The sequence below is a fragment of the Hemicordylus capensis genome, chromosome 7 (genome assembly GCF_027244095.1).
Source record: "Hemicordylus capensis ecotype Gifberg chromosome 7, rHemCap1.1.pri, whole genome shotgun sequence".
Lineage (NCBI taxonomy): Eukaryota > Metazoa > Chordata > Lepidosauria > Squamata > Cordylidae > Hemicordylus > Hemicordylus capensis.
In genome coordinates, this window is record NC_069663.1 from 14,840,394 (window position 1) to 14,857,132 (window position 16,739).

General features: G+C 47.1%; 1 protein-coding gene across 2 annotated transcripts in view; it reads right to left on the reverse strand.

Annotated features, from left to right (window-relative positions):
- MECR (mitochondrial trans-2-enoyl-CoA reductase) overlaps positions 1-5,186 on the reverse strand; it is a 32,417-nt gene extending 27,231 nt beyond the window's left edge. Inside the window, exon 1 of one of the 2 annotated variants that reach the window (XM_053267051.1) lies at positions 5,027-5,186. Coding sequence is in view for 1 of the 2 variants with exons in the window: in XM_053267049.1 (XP_053123024.1) it covers positions 5,027-5,175 (149 nt within the window). In the remaining variant the exon portion in view is untranslated. The remainder of the gene's footprint in view (positions 1-5,026) is intronic. The other variant, XM_053267049.1, reaches the window with a different exon arrangement.
- Between the last annotated feature and the right edge of the window lie 11,553 nt (positions 5,187-16,739).

Consider the following 16,739-nt stretch of genomic DNA (forward strand, 5'->3'; position numbering starts at 1 on the left):
AGAGCACTTAAGAGGGACAGGATCCTTAGTAGAAAACAGTAGATTTCGAAGTTAGTATAACTCTCTGCAATACATTAATGCTCTCTGCAGTAAGTTAATGCTTCCAAGAATTGGCCAGTCCATTGACCAAGTTTTTTTGGCTGGTCAAATGGCCACAATCCCTGCAGAGGCAGAGAAGTCCCTAGGGTGGTAGAACTGAGCCTCATAAACAGACAGCGTGAGACCAAATTCAAACTGCTCACTAAGCAAGCTAACCATACTACACTTGTCTCATGATTTCTTTTCAAAAATAGTTACATCTCGCAGAGTCCTGATTCCAGAGAACTAAAGAAAGTTTTAAAGTTTTTGGTAAGTCTAAATGTCTATAACTGAGAATTTCTGTCAAAGAATGTTGCACCAAAACCAGAGGTTCAAAACTATCTGAATTGGAAACCGAAATCTGAGCAAAAACCAGAAGTTCACATTCAGAACTGCACATCTTTGTGTTCACTTACACCTTACATCTCCTTCTTTGCTACCCAAATCAACTCTGCAACCTTAGGCACAAACACATGTATTTAAAATAAATGAAGAGTCCTTCTCAAGGTCATATTTCTGTATCTTACTACAACTATGCTCAAATAATTTAAAATCCAATAGCTAGTTGGACACTGACTTTTTAATCCCAACTAAAAAGTTATGCTTGTAGGCTTGATTATCCTTGCCTTCCTTCAAAGCGAAAGGGGGGAAAGTGGCACTTCTTCTAGGTATTATATGTGACAAAGCAGACTTAACGTCAGACCTGCTTAACACAAACATTACTTGTCTAGGTACCTGGAAGATTTTTGTAGACAGCTAATATTATATATGGAACCAAGAGACAAAATAAAGATTTGAGCCATAAAAATAATCACTGAGAGTACATCTGCAGGAAGATTTAGCCTTATGTGGTACGTTAAAAGCATCACCTTCTCAGATGTGGTAGCAGAAGAATCTGTCTGTACCCAGTTTCCAAAGGGATGCAATCTCTACAGCTGCCATTTCAATATTCTGACAACCTCTCAACAAGAACTGAAGAACATTCACCATGATAAAGTTAAGATTCCCTGGCCCTCCAAGGAACCAAGTTTAAGATCTCTGAGCTACAGAAAGTTGTCCTAATTCTTTTACTGCAGTGACACATTCTGCATAGATTATCATGAAGTCTGATGACCAGTGGTTAACAACTACTCTGCATTTTTTCCTCAGCTGCAGTGTTCTCTCTAATTTTTTTCATCTGTGTGCAGAATGAGTTTTGTTCTGGGTGGCAGTATCAAGGCAGTGCGCATGCACATGCATTCAGAGTGGGACCTGAGCGAGATCTAAAATTACCTAAGCGGACACCAAAAACTGTGTAAGTGTGCGCACATGTGCACACCTTAGAGGGAACACTGCTCAGCTGTCAGCAATTTGTGTTCTTTGGGTTACCTAAAGCTGCAAAAGTAAGCTTGGAAAGATGAGCTTTCAGAAATACTTTTATCATGTAAATTGGAGAATTTGGGTTACTTTTGAATTTCGTTTTTACTTGTCTGGTGCTGCCTGGGGCACTCGGGACTGCCATATCTTGGGGCACTTGGGACTGCCACTCACAGAACTGCAGGTGAAGGGACAGCAGAGAGCTGGGAAGAGGCTTTAACACAACTTCAGAGACCATATTTTAAAATGCTGTAACTTTTGTAAAACACTTTGGGTAAAATTTTGTTTTGGAAAAGTAGTATAGAAATAATTCCTTTGAATATAGACTCGTACAGAAGCAGGATAAAAACCTAATGAATACTAGGGCTGTTCTCAATATTATTATTATGGTAGGAGAAGCTCCTACACTGGTTTGGGAGCTGTCTACACTCCTGATGCTTGATCATGTGCTAAATAAAAGCAAGGTCAGAAGCAGGGAGCTTGCTCCCCTGTCAAGCCCCAGCTGGGGAGGAAGATCTTTTCTTCTGTCTTTGTTCTGAAGCAGGAGATGGAAGCTGAGTAGGGTGTGCTCGTCCTACCCAGCTGGTGCTTGACTGATAAGCAAGCTCCCTGCCTCTAACCTTGCTTTTATCTAACATGCAATCAAATGTTGGGAGTGTGCACAGCTCCAGGACGTCTCCTAGAGGCTTCTCCTAGCCCTACTATCTGCAACACTGCCGGACACTTTCCTGCTGATAAAAGAGCATCCTACGCTTGTCAAATGAGGCAGAGCTTGTGTAGAGTAAAATTCACAAAATTCATCTCTGCCCTTTGCCACTATACTGGCTAGCCTGTTTTACATTAACAGTTTTGACACTCCATCTGCAAGGACTGATGATATGGGAGATGGGAAAGTGTCTTGTAATCTAGTTCCTTCATTTTCTGGCTGAATTTCCCTCATAGATCTTCAATGCTTACACTAGCTTGGCGAGTCAGGGAGAGAGACGGAAGTGCAGAGAGTAGAATACAAATACGATGGTGGAGGAATACACACAAACACACTCTGCTTTTCAACAAAAGTTCCTAAAGAGGTTTACATACATATAAAATGAAACATAAGATAGACACAGGCATCAGCCACCAGAGGGATGCTGTGCTGGGGATAGACAGGGCCGGTTGCTCTCCTGCTGCTAAATGAAGAGAAGCACCACTTTAAAAAGGTGCCTCTTTGCTCAGTTAGCAGAGATGCAGCAGATAATTTCATCCTTCCAACATGGCAATACAGTTTATGATCAGTGGAGGATTCATAGTCAACTCAGCTGTGCAGTGGCATGGGGCCCCTGAATGACAGGAGGAACTGGCTGCTGCCTGGCTGCTGCTCAGAAGCACTGAACTGCTGTGAGAGAATCACTCAAGATGCAAGCCAAAAGACTCTGTCTCAGTTGTGCCTCCCCACCCCCTTCTCCCCCTTAAGAAGGTGTGTGCATGTGGGGTGGGAGAGTTGTGTAGGAAAACCAAGTTGCCTGGTGAGCGTGTGTGTGTCTGAGTTTTGGTGCAGGGAAGCTGGGAGTAAACACAGAAAGGTGGGTCATCCTCATCTTTATGGAAAGATGGGGAGCTGCTGAAGCCTTCAATAACTCCCTACCCCAGGAAAGGCAGCATGGGGGCTTGCTTAGTTGCCGCTGTACATAGCTCTTCCAGCAGTAGCTGCAGCCTGCTTCATAAGTGTAAGGGGGAGGAGCAGCATGAACAAGCTTGGTTGGTAGACTGATTGCTGCCTCCATCCCCTATCTAGCATCATTGTTTTGCTTCCCACACTCAGGCACGTGTACACAAGGAAAGTATGCTGAGTGGCAGAGTTCGCCAAGAGCAGCAGCCACCGAACACGGGTTTAATTTCTTAAGTTAAACCCAGATTCAGGGGCAGTGGTGGCGCTCTTGAGGAACTCATCCATCTGGCTCTCCCTTGTTCACTCTCTCTGAGTACACATACCCAAGTGTTTTTCACATATCATAGGTGTGTTTGTATTGAGGCTTCGCTTATCTTATCATCCACTCCTGGTGGATGGATTTGTGATTATAATAGCTATTACGTTCTCCTTATGCTTTTTCACCTTGTGTCATTGATTGCAGCATTATCATCATCATCATCATCCATATACAATTCACCTATTCTTTTTATAACACCCCTGCTTCCATTTCCCTCTATTGTTTCCTTTGGAGGCTATGAGTAGATTGTGAGTCCTTTGGGGCAGTGACCTCTCCTTTAACTGTTTGTGAGCAATCATGCACACAGATAGCACGATGACAATAAATCATTATTTGTTGACACACTGGCACCCAGTCCCAGCTCTATAGCAATTATACTCTTAAGTATCCCTGCCAGGGCAACTACTGTAGGAAGGCAGCTACCAGCCTAGTCTTCCTTTGCTCCCTTAACTATCCCAAATCATGTGGGGAGAGAAGAAGCATGATTTTTTTTTTAGAAGAGAAGCCAGAGCACCCACCGCCCCTCCAACCAAGATCAGAGTATGCAGGCCAGTTCCAAGCAGTGTTCCCTCTAACAGGGATTCCCAGATGTTGTGGACTACAACATCCATAATGCCCAGCCAGAGACCACTGCAGCTGGGGATGCTGGGAGTTGTAGTCAACAACATCTGGGAACCCATTAGAGGGAACACTGGTTCCAAGTCACATAAACAACACAGAGTGAAAGTTTGGGTTTTCCAGCCACCTTAAGTGGCACAGTGGGGAAATGCTTGACTAACAAGTATAAGGTTGCCAGTTCAAAACCCCGCTGGTACCTATACTGGGCAGCAGCGATACAGGAAGATGCTGAAAGGCATCATCTCATACTGCACGGGAGGAGGCAATGGTAAACCCCTCCTGTAGTCTACCAAAGAAAACCAAACCCACAGGGTTCTGTGGGCACCAGGAGTTGCAATCAACTTGACAGCACACTTTACCTTTACCAGGCTACTGTTCTGCTCGATCAACTCTTATCTCACCTTCCCACCTACCCCCTGCTTCCACCAAGGGTTTGCCTTCATGCAGTGCTCGAATTGTTAAAGCAGGGTGGCATGCCAACAATTGGAGCACTGCATGAAGGCAGGTGGGAAGGTGAGAGAAGAGTTGATGTGGGGGTAGGTGGGAAGGTGAGAGAAGAGTTGATCGAGCAGAACAGTAGCCTGTTTGCGAGCAGAACTCCAGCTCTGGGGATATTTCAGTTTAGGGCAGAGCTGCACGACTTCATTGTCATTAGACCACAACTCCCCATCATTCCCGAGGGCAGTTTTAAGCCAGCTTCTGCAGTAGGGCCGACGCCTTGCAGCCCTGGCTTAGGGCATTGCAGCAGCCCTATAGGTTCTGCCAACGCACCTTCAAAGCTCGCCCCGCCCCAAATCCCGGGGTTTCCTGCTCCCTGCAAAGGTACACGACAGGCCGAAGCGCAACAGGGCAGCTCCCTTGCATAGCGAATAGCGGGGGAGGAATAGGCAGGAAGCTTCTCCTGTTGCAGCGCAGCCTCGCCCGCCTGACAGCCGGGACAGACATCGGAGTGCCTCCGTTCTGAGGAGCAACCCCGCTAGGGCCGCCCAGAGCCTCCCCTTTCTTACTGTAGGACCTGAGCCGGCTCCCCGTGCTGCTCGTAGACCAGCCCTCGAGGCCGCGCCTGGCTGGCCGCTGACAACGCGCGGAAACAGCCTCCCGCCAAAGCCCGAACCGGCCAGACACGACGGACCGTACACGCCGTCATAGCAACCATCCCAGCGCGCTCTCTGATGACGTCAGAGAAATCTCCCGGCCTCGCATGCCTCTCCGCCGCCAGCGCCTCGAGACCACGCCCACTTAGCCGTTCGCCTTCGCCATTGGGCGCCGCTTTTTCCTGCAGGGGAAGGAGGGGCGGAGAGCCTATTGTCACTGTCCTTCTGCAAAAGCATCGTATTAGGGTTGGGGTGGGAGTGGGTGGGTGCTGGGTAGTAGGGTTGCTGTCCTGTTGGCCGGGTTGACTTTTGTCGACCACAGAGCCATGTGGTTTTCTTTGGTAGAATACAGGAGGGGTTTACCATTGCCTCTTCCCGCCCAGTATGAGATGATGCCTTACCCCTGCTAACTGGGCAAAGAGGCACCTTTTACCATGGTGATTCTCTTTATTTAGCAGGGGGAGAGTAAATGGCCCTATCCACCCCCAGCACAGTACTTCCAGTGACTGTTGCTGGTGTGTGACTTATGTTTCTTTTTAGAATGTGAGCCCTTTGGAGACAGGGAGCCATCTTATTTATTTGTTTGTTATTTCTCTGTGTAAACCGCCCTGAGCCATTTTTGGAAGGGCAGTATAGAAATTGAATTATTATTATTATTATTTCAGCACCTTCCTATATTGCTGCTGCTGATATAGATGTTTCCCATGTCCTGAGAAATATACCAGCGGGGATTCGAACCAGCAGCAACTTCTGGCTTGCTAGTATCATTTTGTCTACTTGGGGGGGTTCTCAAGCTTGGGTCCCCCAGATGTTGTTGGACAACAACTCCCACCTTCTGGAGTCCATTGTGGCAGGGGATGATTGGAGTTGTTGTCCAACATCTGGGGGACCCAAGCTTAAGAACCCCAGTCAATTTATTTGTGGGTTTCAAACAAAAAACCGCAACGCTGCTCTTCGCCAAAGGTGGCTTACAACCTGGATATAAAAATGACAGTTCTTATGAACGGCAGTTTAGTCCCCAAACAGCAGAGCAAAGCCAGTTGGGTGAGAGAGCAGCAAAGCAAGAGGTCTGGAGACAGTTCTTTAGGATTGAAGAACTACGAGGATTTATTTAAAGAAAAGGTTACAAACGAATGTGAAAAAGCCTGCAGCCTAATTTCAGCTGTAGCTCATGGCTGAAGAGAGAGACCAAAACAAACACGCATCTCTGGAGAGACAAAATGGAGACTAACACTAGAAGAATAAAGAGGGGAGGAGTCCAACACTTTTATCCATGACCCTAACACCCACCCACCCTGCCCAATGGTCACAGCTGAGAGCTGATGCTGCCTGGGTTCTCATTCCAACAAAAACAACAGTTATATAAAAAAGGGGCAAAGCTTGTTATGTGCAGCATGAGAAATGCAAACAAATGGACATTAAAATCTTTCTTTCTTTCTTTCTTTCTTTCTTTCTTTCTTTCTTTCTTTCTTTCTTTCTTTCTTTCTCAGAAAGGGCTTTATTCCATCCTTCCTTCCTTAGAATAAGATCCTCTCAAGGCAGCTGACAGTGGCAGTTAAAATATTTATTTTTAAAGTACCAGCAATAAGTTCATACCTGAATGAACAACAGAATAGACAATGTTAGTGAACAGCAGTATAGATTCAGACATTACATTGTACTGCATACAGATGTTTTGTATGAATCACTGTACATGTGTTTATTTAAAAAGTGTATCTGGGCACGGGCCCCCTCAAAGGCAGGGTACAAATAGGAAGTGTACTGCTGTACGTCTGTTGAACATAATGTTTAAGTGTGTGCATTCAGATATGTATGCACACTATACACAGATTGAATGAATGACTGAACATAATGTGTGAAAAGGGCTTGTGTCATCTAGTTTGGGGTTTCTTTTTGGGGGGATTAAAATAGTGACTGCATGCGGAGCCAATGCAGATCAGGATTGTAGTGCAGAGGTAGGAGGTGTTCAACTTTTTAATTCTGCCCTCTTTTCTGCAAAGCATCTTGCCAGTGTTTCAGTGGCACTTTTAGTGGCCCATAGCAACTTTGGAGTGGGGATGTTTGCTGAGAAAATAACATGGAAGATGCAGGTTAAACATCCCCTCTCTCTGCATCATGCTCCTAGTCCAGATCAGGGCCCTGCATGGCTACTATTTGAAATGAAAAATAGATCCAAACTTGATGGTGATTCCTTTTAACATCACATCTGATTTGGCCCTCAGTCCATGACAGTCCACAGTTACTGGGATTTTCAGTCTATGACTGTTTCACAACAAAATACTAATATGAATACGATGAATATTTATATAGCGCTTTTCAACAAATGTTCCCAAAGCGGTTTACAAATGAATGAATGAATGAGGCTCCCTGTCCCCAAAGGACTCACAATAAAAAAAAGCAACATAAGATAGACCCCAGTAGCAGCCACTGGAGGGATGCTGTGCTGGGGATGGAGAAGGCCAGTTGCTCTCCCCCTGCTCAATAAAGAAAATCACCACTTTTTAAAAGAACCTCTTTGCCCAGTTAGCAGGAGACACTATGGTAAACTACATTTAAACTACATTTCCAAACTGTAGTGTTTTGTTCTATTGTGGCTTGAATGTTATTTTGATTAAGTTGGGGTGAGTCCTATTGGACTTTGCAAGTCTTCCTTCTGAATAAACGGTAAGGATTGAATTGCAAATGTATCACGGCACCGTTTATGTTTGTTCTTGTTACATTTCATTTCATTGTTCATTTCAGCTAGCTCTCCATTAGCCCTGAGCTTTTTAAACATCTGGCTTGCCTCCTAAAGCATTTGTAGCCTTTCCCAGTTTTGTAAATTCCTCACTGTGTTGAAACATATATTGTCCCACATTCAAACCATTAATGAAAAGCAGAATAGCAGCAGGAGAATGGCTCCTCCTGAATCCCACAAGTTTGTATGTCTTTCTAGTTTAATAACGATCCATTATTACACTCTGAGTGCTGTTTTTCATTCAATTGTCTACCCATCTTAAGGTTTTTCTCTAGATGGCTACAAATTAGTTTTATGGTTTGTTCTCAGATCACATCCAGATTTTGCAAGCAGGCTAACATCTGTTATTCTGTTCAATCCTCCCTTCTTTTTCTTTTCCCTTTCCTTCTCCACTATCAACCAGATGAGGACTTCCCAACTTTTTAAAACAAGCAAACCCTTTCTGTCACAAACCTGGACAGAACTAGTTGTAAACCAGTAGTCTGTCTCAAAACTGTAGTGTGTGTGCGCGCGTGTGTATGTGCGTGGACACACACATGCATATATACATAAACTCACAATTTTAAGTGTTGCAGTTAGGGTCACAGGCCACTATGGTTGCTGACTCACATCCACATGAAGCTACTCCTGAGCAGTCTTATTGAAATTAATGGGACAAGTTTACTTGTCCTAGTAATGTCAATGGGAGTACTCGTGCTAATTTTCTGGAGCCTATAGGCTGAGCCACCTAATGGCACAGTGGGGAAATGACTTGCCTAGCATGCATGAGGTTGCTGGTTCGAATTCCCACTGGTATGGGAAACACCTATATCAGACAGCAGCGATATAGGAAGATGCTGAAAAGCATCATCTCAGACTGCGTTGGAGATGGCAATGGTAAACCCCTCCTGTATTCTACCAAAGAAAAACCACAGGGCTGTGTGGTCGCCAGTAGTCGACACCGACTTGATGGCACACTTCACCTTTATTAGTTAAGGCTTAGGGGAGGGGCACTCTTAACTTCAGCACATAGCCAGCCAATCAGGAGCAGAGGAGGAAGGTCTTCACCCTCCCTCTCACGGTCTGCATAGGACACTTGGCTGAGGATGTGATTGTCCTATTAATTTCAAGGGGAATACTCAGTGCTAATTTTCAGAAGCCTGTCTGTCAGGCTGAGGGGAGGGGCATGCTGAGCTTCAGCACATAGCCAGCCAATCAGAAGCAGAGGAGGAAGGTCTTCACTTCCCTCCCTCCCCTTCTGCACTAGACACATTGCTGAGGATGCGTCGGCTTCAAGATGGTAATCCTCAGCTGGGAACAAATAGCGCAGCTGCAGCGTAGGGAGGCAGGAGGGCTCTTAGTACCCCCTGGGAGCCCTTCAAATACCCCTTGGGATACCAGTACGCCCTATTGGGAACCCTTGAACCAGACTGACATATGCAGCCAGGGCAGACCCTGCTCAGCAAAGGGGCAAGTAATGTTTGCTACCACAAGACCAGCTCTGAAGGCGGGGGGAGGGGTGAGTGTGTGTGTGTGTGTGTGTGTGTGTGTGTGTGAGCTGAATAACCCCATGATATTTTGAAGATGACAATGGTCCAATGTGCTGGCCTGACTTATCTAGTGGAATATCCAGTCTTCCAGCGTTCCCATGGCACAAGCGATCTGGAGTGTTCCTTCTGCAAATGTTGATTTGTACGGAAACCTATGTAAATCCGGAAGCGGGTCAGAAAAACAACCTGTTTGGTATGTTAAATACATACAAGTAAATATGTATTTTGAGAGCTCTATATTAGCTTCCCAAAGGTTAATTAACAATTTGAATTGTAAATCCAAATCCCTCTGGTTCTGTTCAGCATTCAACAGGAACACAATTACTTGCAGTGGCGCGAGCTGCTGAGGGCGCCGCCAGTTTGTTTTGCTCCCATCCAGCTGCTGCCTTTGCCAAGTACGGCTCGGAGATCTAACGCTCTGCTCCCTCTGCACGCTGGAGATAAGTTCCCCGCCTGCTCAGTGCCTCCACACTTCTCCTGACCTCGACTGAAGGTTTCGCGCTGCCTGGAAACTCTACAAAGAGACTAGGATGTTGCGTTTTCTTCCTACAGGCTTTTTCTCCCTTTCTTCCTTTCTATTTTTCAAGTTTTAAAAAGTCACCGCTTGGAGAAGTGCAGAGAGGCAATAAGCTCAATCAATCAATCAATCAATCAACCAAAGTTTATTGCGGCTGTTGACCAATAAGAGACCACAATAGCTATCCTGAGTGTTTGAGTAAGATTAATCAGTATGCCCTTTGAAATAAGATAATAAGAGGAGAGTCAAGCTCCTTCTAAAATCTTAATTCAGACCCTTGCTAGCTATGGGGCTCCTTCTCACGATCAGAACTTGGATAGGAGAAGCCAAGGAGATTCTGTCCCCAGTTTCGGAATGAGGTAGAAAGAAAATCTGCCCTACCTAAGTTGGGGTTTAGCGAATGACCAAGCTCCCGGTCTCCTATTTTGCTTCTAGCCCACACATGATCAGAAAATGGGACTGTACACAGCTCCCAAACTTGGAACATAGGAATATAGGAAGCTGCCATATACTGAGTCAGGCTATTGGTCCATCTAGTCCAGTATTGTCTACACAGACTGGCAGCGGCTTCTCCAATGTTGCAGGCAGGAGTCTCTCTCAGCCCTATTCTGGAGATGCAGCCAGGGAGGGAACTTGGGATCTCCTGCACGATGTCCTTCCCAGAGTGACCTCATCATGTAAGGGGAATAACTTACAGTGCTCACACGTGTAGTCTCACATTCAAAGGCAAATCAGGGAGGACCCTGCTTAGCAAAGGGGACAAGTCATGCCTGCTACCACAAAACCAGCTCTCCTCCCTTAAAACATAGGTAGCTGCCTTCTAGCGAGTCAGACCATTGATCCATCTAGCTCAGTATTGTCTACACAGACTGACAGCAGCTTCTCCAAGGCTGAAGGCAGGGGTCTCTCTCAGCCCTATCGTGGAGATGCTGCCAGGGAGGGAACTTGGAATCTTCTGCCTGCAAGCATACAGATGCTCTTCCCAGAGCGGCCCCATCCAGGCCTGTAACCAGCCTCAAAATGGGAGTGGGGGGTTGCAGAAGTTAGAGGAGGCAGGTTATAAAATGATCAGTGAAAACAGTCATAGAGGCTGGGGAGGAAAGATAATTTTTTGGTGTGGTAGGAACACACCATGCCACCAGCTGGCTACGGGCCTGGCCTCATCCCCAAAGACCCTAAGGGGAATATCTTTCAGTACTCACATGTGTAGCCTCCCATTCAAATGCAAACCAGGGTGGATCCTGCTTAGCAAAGGGGAGGATTCGTGCTTGCTACCCCAAGAGCCGCTCTTCTCCCAGCTCTCAACTTGGGAAGGATGCTTCTCATACCCAAGTTCTGATAGTGACGATCGGCCAATGAAGTGTTAGACTGGAATGTCGATCTGGGACCAAATCTACCAGGTGGTCCCTGGAGTGAGAGTGAGGCCATGCCCTCCAGGCCAATGGCTTGCTCTGCTGCCAACTCACTGTGGGAGGATCAACTATCACCGGGGGGGGGCACAATGTGGGGGCTGCCCCACTCTCACTCCAGTGCCACCTCTGGGCAGGAAGCATCTGGTGTACTTGGCCCTAAATCATCTGATGTATTTGGCCCTAAATCAGGGGAAAGACTGAAACCAGAAAACTAAATTAGTTTATTAATATTGAAGGATGACGTAGCTTTCAATTATCAACAACCACTGAGGATCAGATATATTTATAAATGTGTTCATTACCGTGATTAAAACAAATACAAATTGGTGTGAAGAGGTGTATTAGTATCCCAGGGAATCTTCCCAGAGCATGGGGTGTCAAACTTCGGCCCTCCTGTAGATGTTGGCCTACAACTCCCACAATCCCTGGCTATTGGCCGCTGTAGCTGGAGGAGTTCCAGCTGTTCTGGAGTCGAACAGCTGGAGGGGTGGGGCGAAGTTGAGCTGGCTTCATCTAGGTGCACACAAATCAGCTGTCTTTCTGAAGCTAAGCAGGTTTTGGTGTTATCAGTGTCTGGATGGGAGACCTACATATGCCACCTTTGGGGATGGGGCCATAGCTCAGTGGTAGAACGTCTGCTGGCATGCAGATGGTCCCAGGTTCAATCCCTGGCAGCATCTCCAGGTAGGGCTGGGAAAGACTCCTGCCTGAAACCTTGGAGAAGTTGCTGTACGGAGCAAGACGGACCAATGGTCTGACTGGGTATCAGGCAGCTTCCTATGTCCCTATGTAAGTCTAACGGTTCTGTCCAAGTAGTCCTTGAAAATAGGAGCTTAGCCCAGCAATGCTCTCACCAAAGAAACAGGTTGCTCAGACTAAGGAGTACATGCTGATGCCTAATGGATAGGGATTGGCCCTGGTGTGTGTGTGTGTGTCAGCTGACCACACATTCAGGACAGCTGGTCTTAGGAACATAGGAACAAAGCTGCCATATACTGAGTCAGACCATTGGTCCATCTAGCTCAATATTGTCCACACACACTGGCAGTGGCTCCTCCAAGGTTTCAGCAGGAGTCTCTCTCAGCCCGATCTTGGAGAAGCCAGGGAGGGAACTTGGAACCTAGATGCTCTTCCCAGAGCAGCTCCATCCCCTAAGGGGAATATCTGACAGTGCTCACACTTCTAGTCTCTTATTCATATGCAACCAGGGTGGACTCTGCTTAGCTAACAGGACAAGTCATACTTGCTACCTCTTGTGGTAGCGGGCATGAATTGTCCTCTTTGCTAAGCAGGGTCCACCTTGGTTTCTACTTGGATGGGTGACTACATGTCAGCGCTCTAAGATATTCCTCTTAGGGCATGGGGCTGTAGCTCAGTGGATGAGCACCTCTTTGCATGCAGAAGGTCCCAGGTTCAATTCCTGGCAGCATCTCCAGGTAGGGCTGGGAGAGATTCCTGCTTGAAACCTGGTGAGCCGCTGCTGCCAGTCAGTGCAGACATTACTGAGCTAGAGGGACCCATGGTCTGACTCTGTAAAAAGCAGCTTCTTATGCTCCCAGTCTTTGCTCCTGCCTCGCTTTTTGCCAGCTGCGAAAGGACCAGCATTGGCAATTCCTCTGCATTCACCCCCGAGAAGCTGTATTTCCTTAAGAGTTCTGCTTCCATTTAGGCACCTGGAGGCACGGCATGGGTTTTGCAAAGAATGCTCGGCACCTGGCACGGCAGCTCCCGTTGTGACATTTATGGCCAAATTGTCATGCTTCGCACTTCGCAAATGTGGCCAGTACACGTTGGTTTCTAAATTGCAGTAGAGTGCTTTGGAGAAGAAAAAAACGCCCGTTCTGTCCCTCGGCGTACAATTCATTTCTTTGAAAGATGCTGATCATCCTCACCTGCCTCCGAGGGGTGCTGTGGGCTTTAATGCTTTGGCAGTGTTGTTCAGGTTTGCCTGGGAGTGACTGGTGCACATATGCAGAGAGCTGGAATGAGGTCTGTGCTGAGACTTGCCAGCCCACCTGAGCAGGAATGTCGCTCTGAAAGGAAGCTGGAGAGAAATAATGACACTCTTTAGTTAAAAACACCCCAGCCCCCATTTCTGTGCATTTCCCTCCCTGCATGCTGTGGCGGCACACAAATTCCCTTTTCTAGTGCAAAGCATTTTGTTTTCTTTCAGTGACAAAGGCCCCCTTTTTAGAAACTCATGCGCTAGCAGTGATCACGCCGTCCTCATTCAATTTCTGCAAAAGAATTTTTAAAAAGCATCCTCGACAATGTTAACTTGTGGTTTAGAAGGAAAGCTGTCCGTGTAGGGAGATGGTGTTCTTTGCAAGTGGATCAGAGGGGAAAGTACCCTTTTATTTGATCCATTCAAATGTATTTGATTGTTAGAACAGGTTATATCAAAGTTATTAGTACACAAGAAGATAGGAAGCTGCCTTCTACAGAGTTAGACCCTTGGTCCAACTAGCACAGTATGGTCTGCACAGACTGGCAGCGGCTTCTCCAAGGTTGCAGGCAGGAGTCTCTCTCAGCCCTATCTTGGAGATGCTGCCAGGGAGGGAACTTTGGAACCTTCTGCATGCAGATGCTCTATCCCAGGGCTGGTCAACTTCAGCACTCCTGCAGATAACTCTTGGCTATTGGCCACTGTGGCTGGGGATTATGGGAGTTGTAGTCCAAAAACAGCTGGGGGGGCCTAAGTTGAGCAGGCCTGTTCTACCCAGAGAGGCCCCATCCCCTAAGGGAACTTACAGTGCTCACACATGTAGTCTCCCATTCAAACATAAACCAGCATGGATCCTGCTTAGCAAAAGGAACAATTCATGCTTGCTACCACAAGACCAGCTCTCCTCTAGTACATTGGAACCAGTACCTAGGAAGCTGTCTTGTACCGAGTCAGACCATTGGTCAATCTATCTTAGCATTGTCTGCACTGACATGCAGCAGCTTTTCCAAGATTTCATGCAGGGGTCTCTCCCAGCCCTACCTAGAATTGTCAGGACGTGAACCTGGGACCTCCTGCATGCAAAGCAGATGCTCTACCACTGAGCTATAGCCTCATCCCCTAAAGGGAATATCTTACCATGCTCACATGTATTCTTCCATCCAAATGCAAACCAAGGCAGACCCTGCTTAGCAAAGGGGGCAATTCATGTCCGCTACCACAAGACGAGTTCTCTTCCCCTAACAGTGGTTGTCTTAGATGCAGACATCCATTCCCACCCGCATCAAACGAAACATCTGGCCCAGATGAGCATTTTGTGATTGGCACAGATCTTGTGGATCTGCATTAGCTGGACAATAGTAAGCCCACTTACACACCTGGCTCAGCCTTGCTGGATCATGGCACACACCTCTGACTGTGTGTCCTTGTCTAGGTTCCCTCCATTAAGTGGCAATCATAATTAAAAGATTTGCCACACAAGGCATTGAATGGTGCAATTAATATTCATAAAGTGCTTTGATCTAGACAGCCCTCCTGTCCATTTATCAATGCACTCATAGTGCGAGGCGCGGGGATAATAATAAATATTGACCGGATTAAATCTGTATTCAGATCATAGTGCATAAAGTCTTTTGAAGCAAAAATCAATGGCTGCACGTTACCATGTGCCAGTTTAGATTAATCTCCCCATCCCTTCCCACCTCTGGTTTTGTCCATATTATTAAAATGCTTCATTGTATGATTAAGTGTGAACTGAACTTCCAAAGAAGGATGAATTAGGTCAGGAAAAGGTAGAAAGAAGATTGGGATCTATTGGTAGATCATTAGGTCACTTTTAGTGGATCGGGGCACACCACTCAAACCAGCCAGAACCAGCCATGACTTGGTGTGAGGGGACACCAATTAATCAGCACATTAATTATTACATTAAAATTTATTATTACAAATATTAATGAAAGTGAGGGGGCAGAGGGTTGGAGTTGGGGGGGGAGCAAGGGCAGGGGGCGTAGCAAGGTTGGAGTGGACTCAGAGACAAGATTTTAAAATGGTCCCCCCTCACTGAAGCTCAGCTCATGAAGTAAAGAAATCTTAAATGAGACTGAATAGTGGTAACAAAAAGCATTGTGTGTGTGCATGTGCATGCATGCATGTGTGTGTACACACACACACACACACACACACACACACACACACACACACACGTGCCACAATAGAACATCATCCTAAATTATTTTTTAAAAGGTTTTGTCAATTGTGGACGATGCAAGTCATTGAATGGTTCTAGAGAAAGACATGCTGTTCTGGTAGCTCCAGGTGTTACCACTCACATCAATTTCAGAGGATGAATACAACTGAAGGAAGCCCGGGCGGGTGTGCAGCTTAACAATAGAACAGAAAAGATCAAGAAAACCTGCACAGTGAGTCAGTCTGGGTGAGTCAGCCATGTGACTTGCCTCTGGGGGGGCCCCCAAGGCAGTGGGCCCCCAGACAACTGCCTCCCCTTTCCCTATTATAGTTATACCCCTGAGCAAGGGGAAAGAGGGATGAGAGATGGTGTCAGGGGGCTCTCACCCAGGGCAAGAAGTGTCTGGTCTCCAGCAGCCAACTGCATGAAGTCACTTCTGCTCATCAGCAGGACAGGAGCGCCTGCTGTTGCTGCAAGATATTCCTATCTGCGGGCTAGCAAAAAAGTCCCCGAGGGTCAGATCTGGCCCGCAGGCCTCATGCTGTGCAGGCCCACAGTAAATCAACAAGGACCTCTGGTTCTCAAGAGCTTAACAACAGAACATAAAAGATCAAGACAACCCGCACAGTCCCCACCACCAGGGGTGCAGGGAGCTTGGCAGGGGCTGAAGTCTGACCAGTGGCTCCCCTGCTCTCTGGGTATTCCTTTGCATGTGCAAAGTGTGTGCACCCCGAGCCACACACCCTGCATCTGACATCAGACACAAAGGGAGGAGCAGGTCCAGAACGGGGATGTCACAGCCCCCGCAGAGTTTCATTTCCCCTGTCAGGGGTTGGTGGGATTTCTGAAAGGGAGCGCCCCACCCCTCCTTGTGTCTGATGTCAGATGCAGGGGAGGGGCGAATGCCTGGCTGGGGGGAGAGTTCATCCCTCTCTAGCCCTTGTGCCAGTGGTGAAGTGGTGGTGGTCTAACCCTCTTCCTGCCTTTAAAGGCAGGGAGAGCAGCTCCCAGACACACTGCAAACACAGCACTGGCCAATATTTGCTCTCAAATGGGGAACATGGCCCCGTTTGCAAGGAAAGCCATGCCCCCTGCATCTGATATCAGATGCAGGGGATGTGGCGGGTGTGTGTGTGTGTGTGTGTCCGCTGTGTCGGGAGGAACACGGGCCACTGGCTGGCTTCCTCCGCGTTCCCAGCCGGCGAGAGCTTTGCTCTCCAGCTGGATGCAGGAGGGTGCAAGGGGATGCCCTGGCCAAGGCTGAACCTTGGGCCCCCCCCAGACCTTCCGGGCCTGGGGAC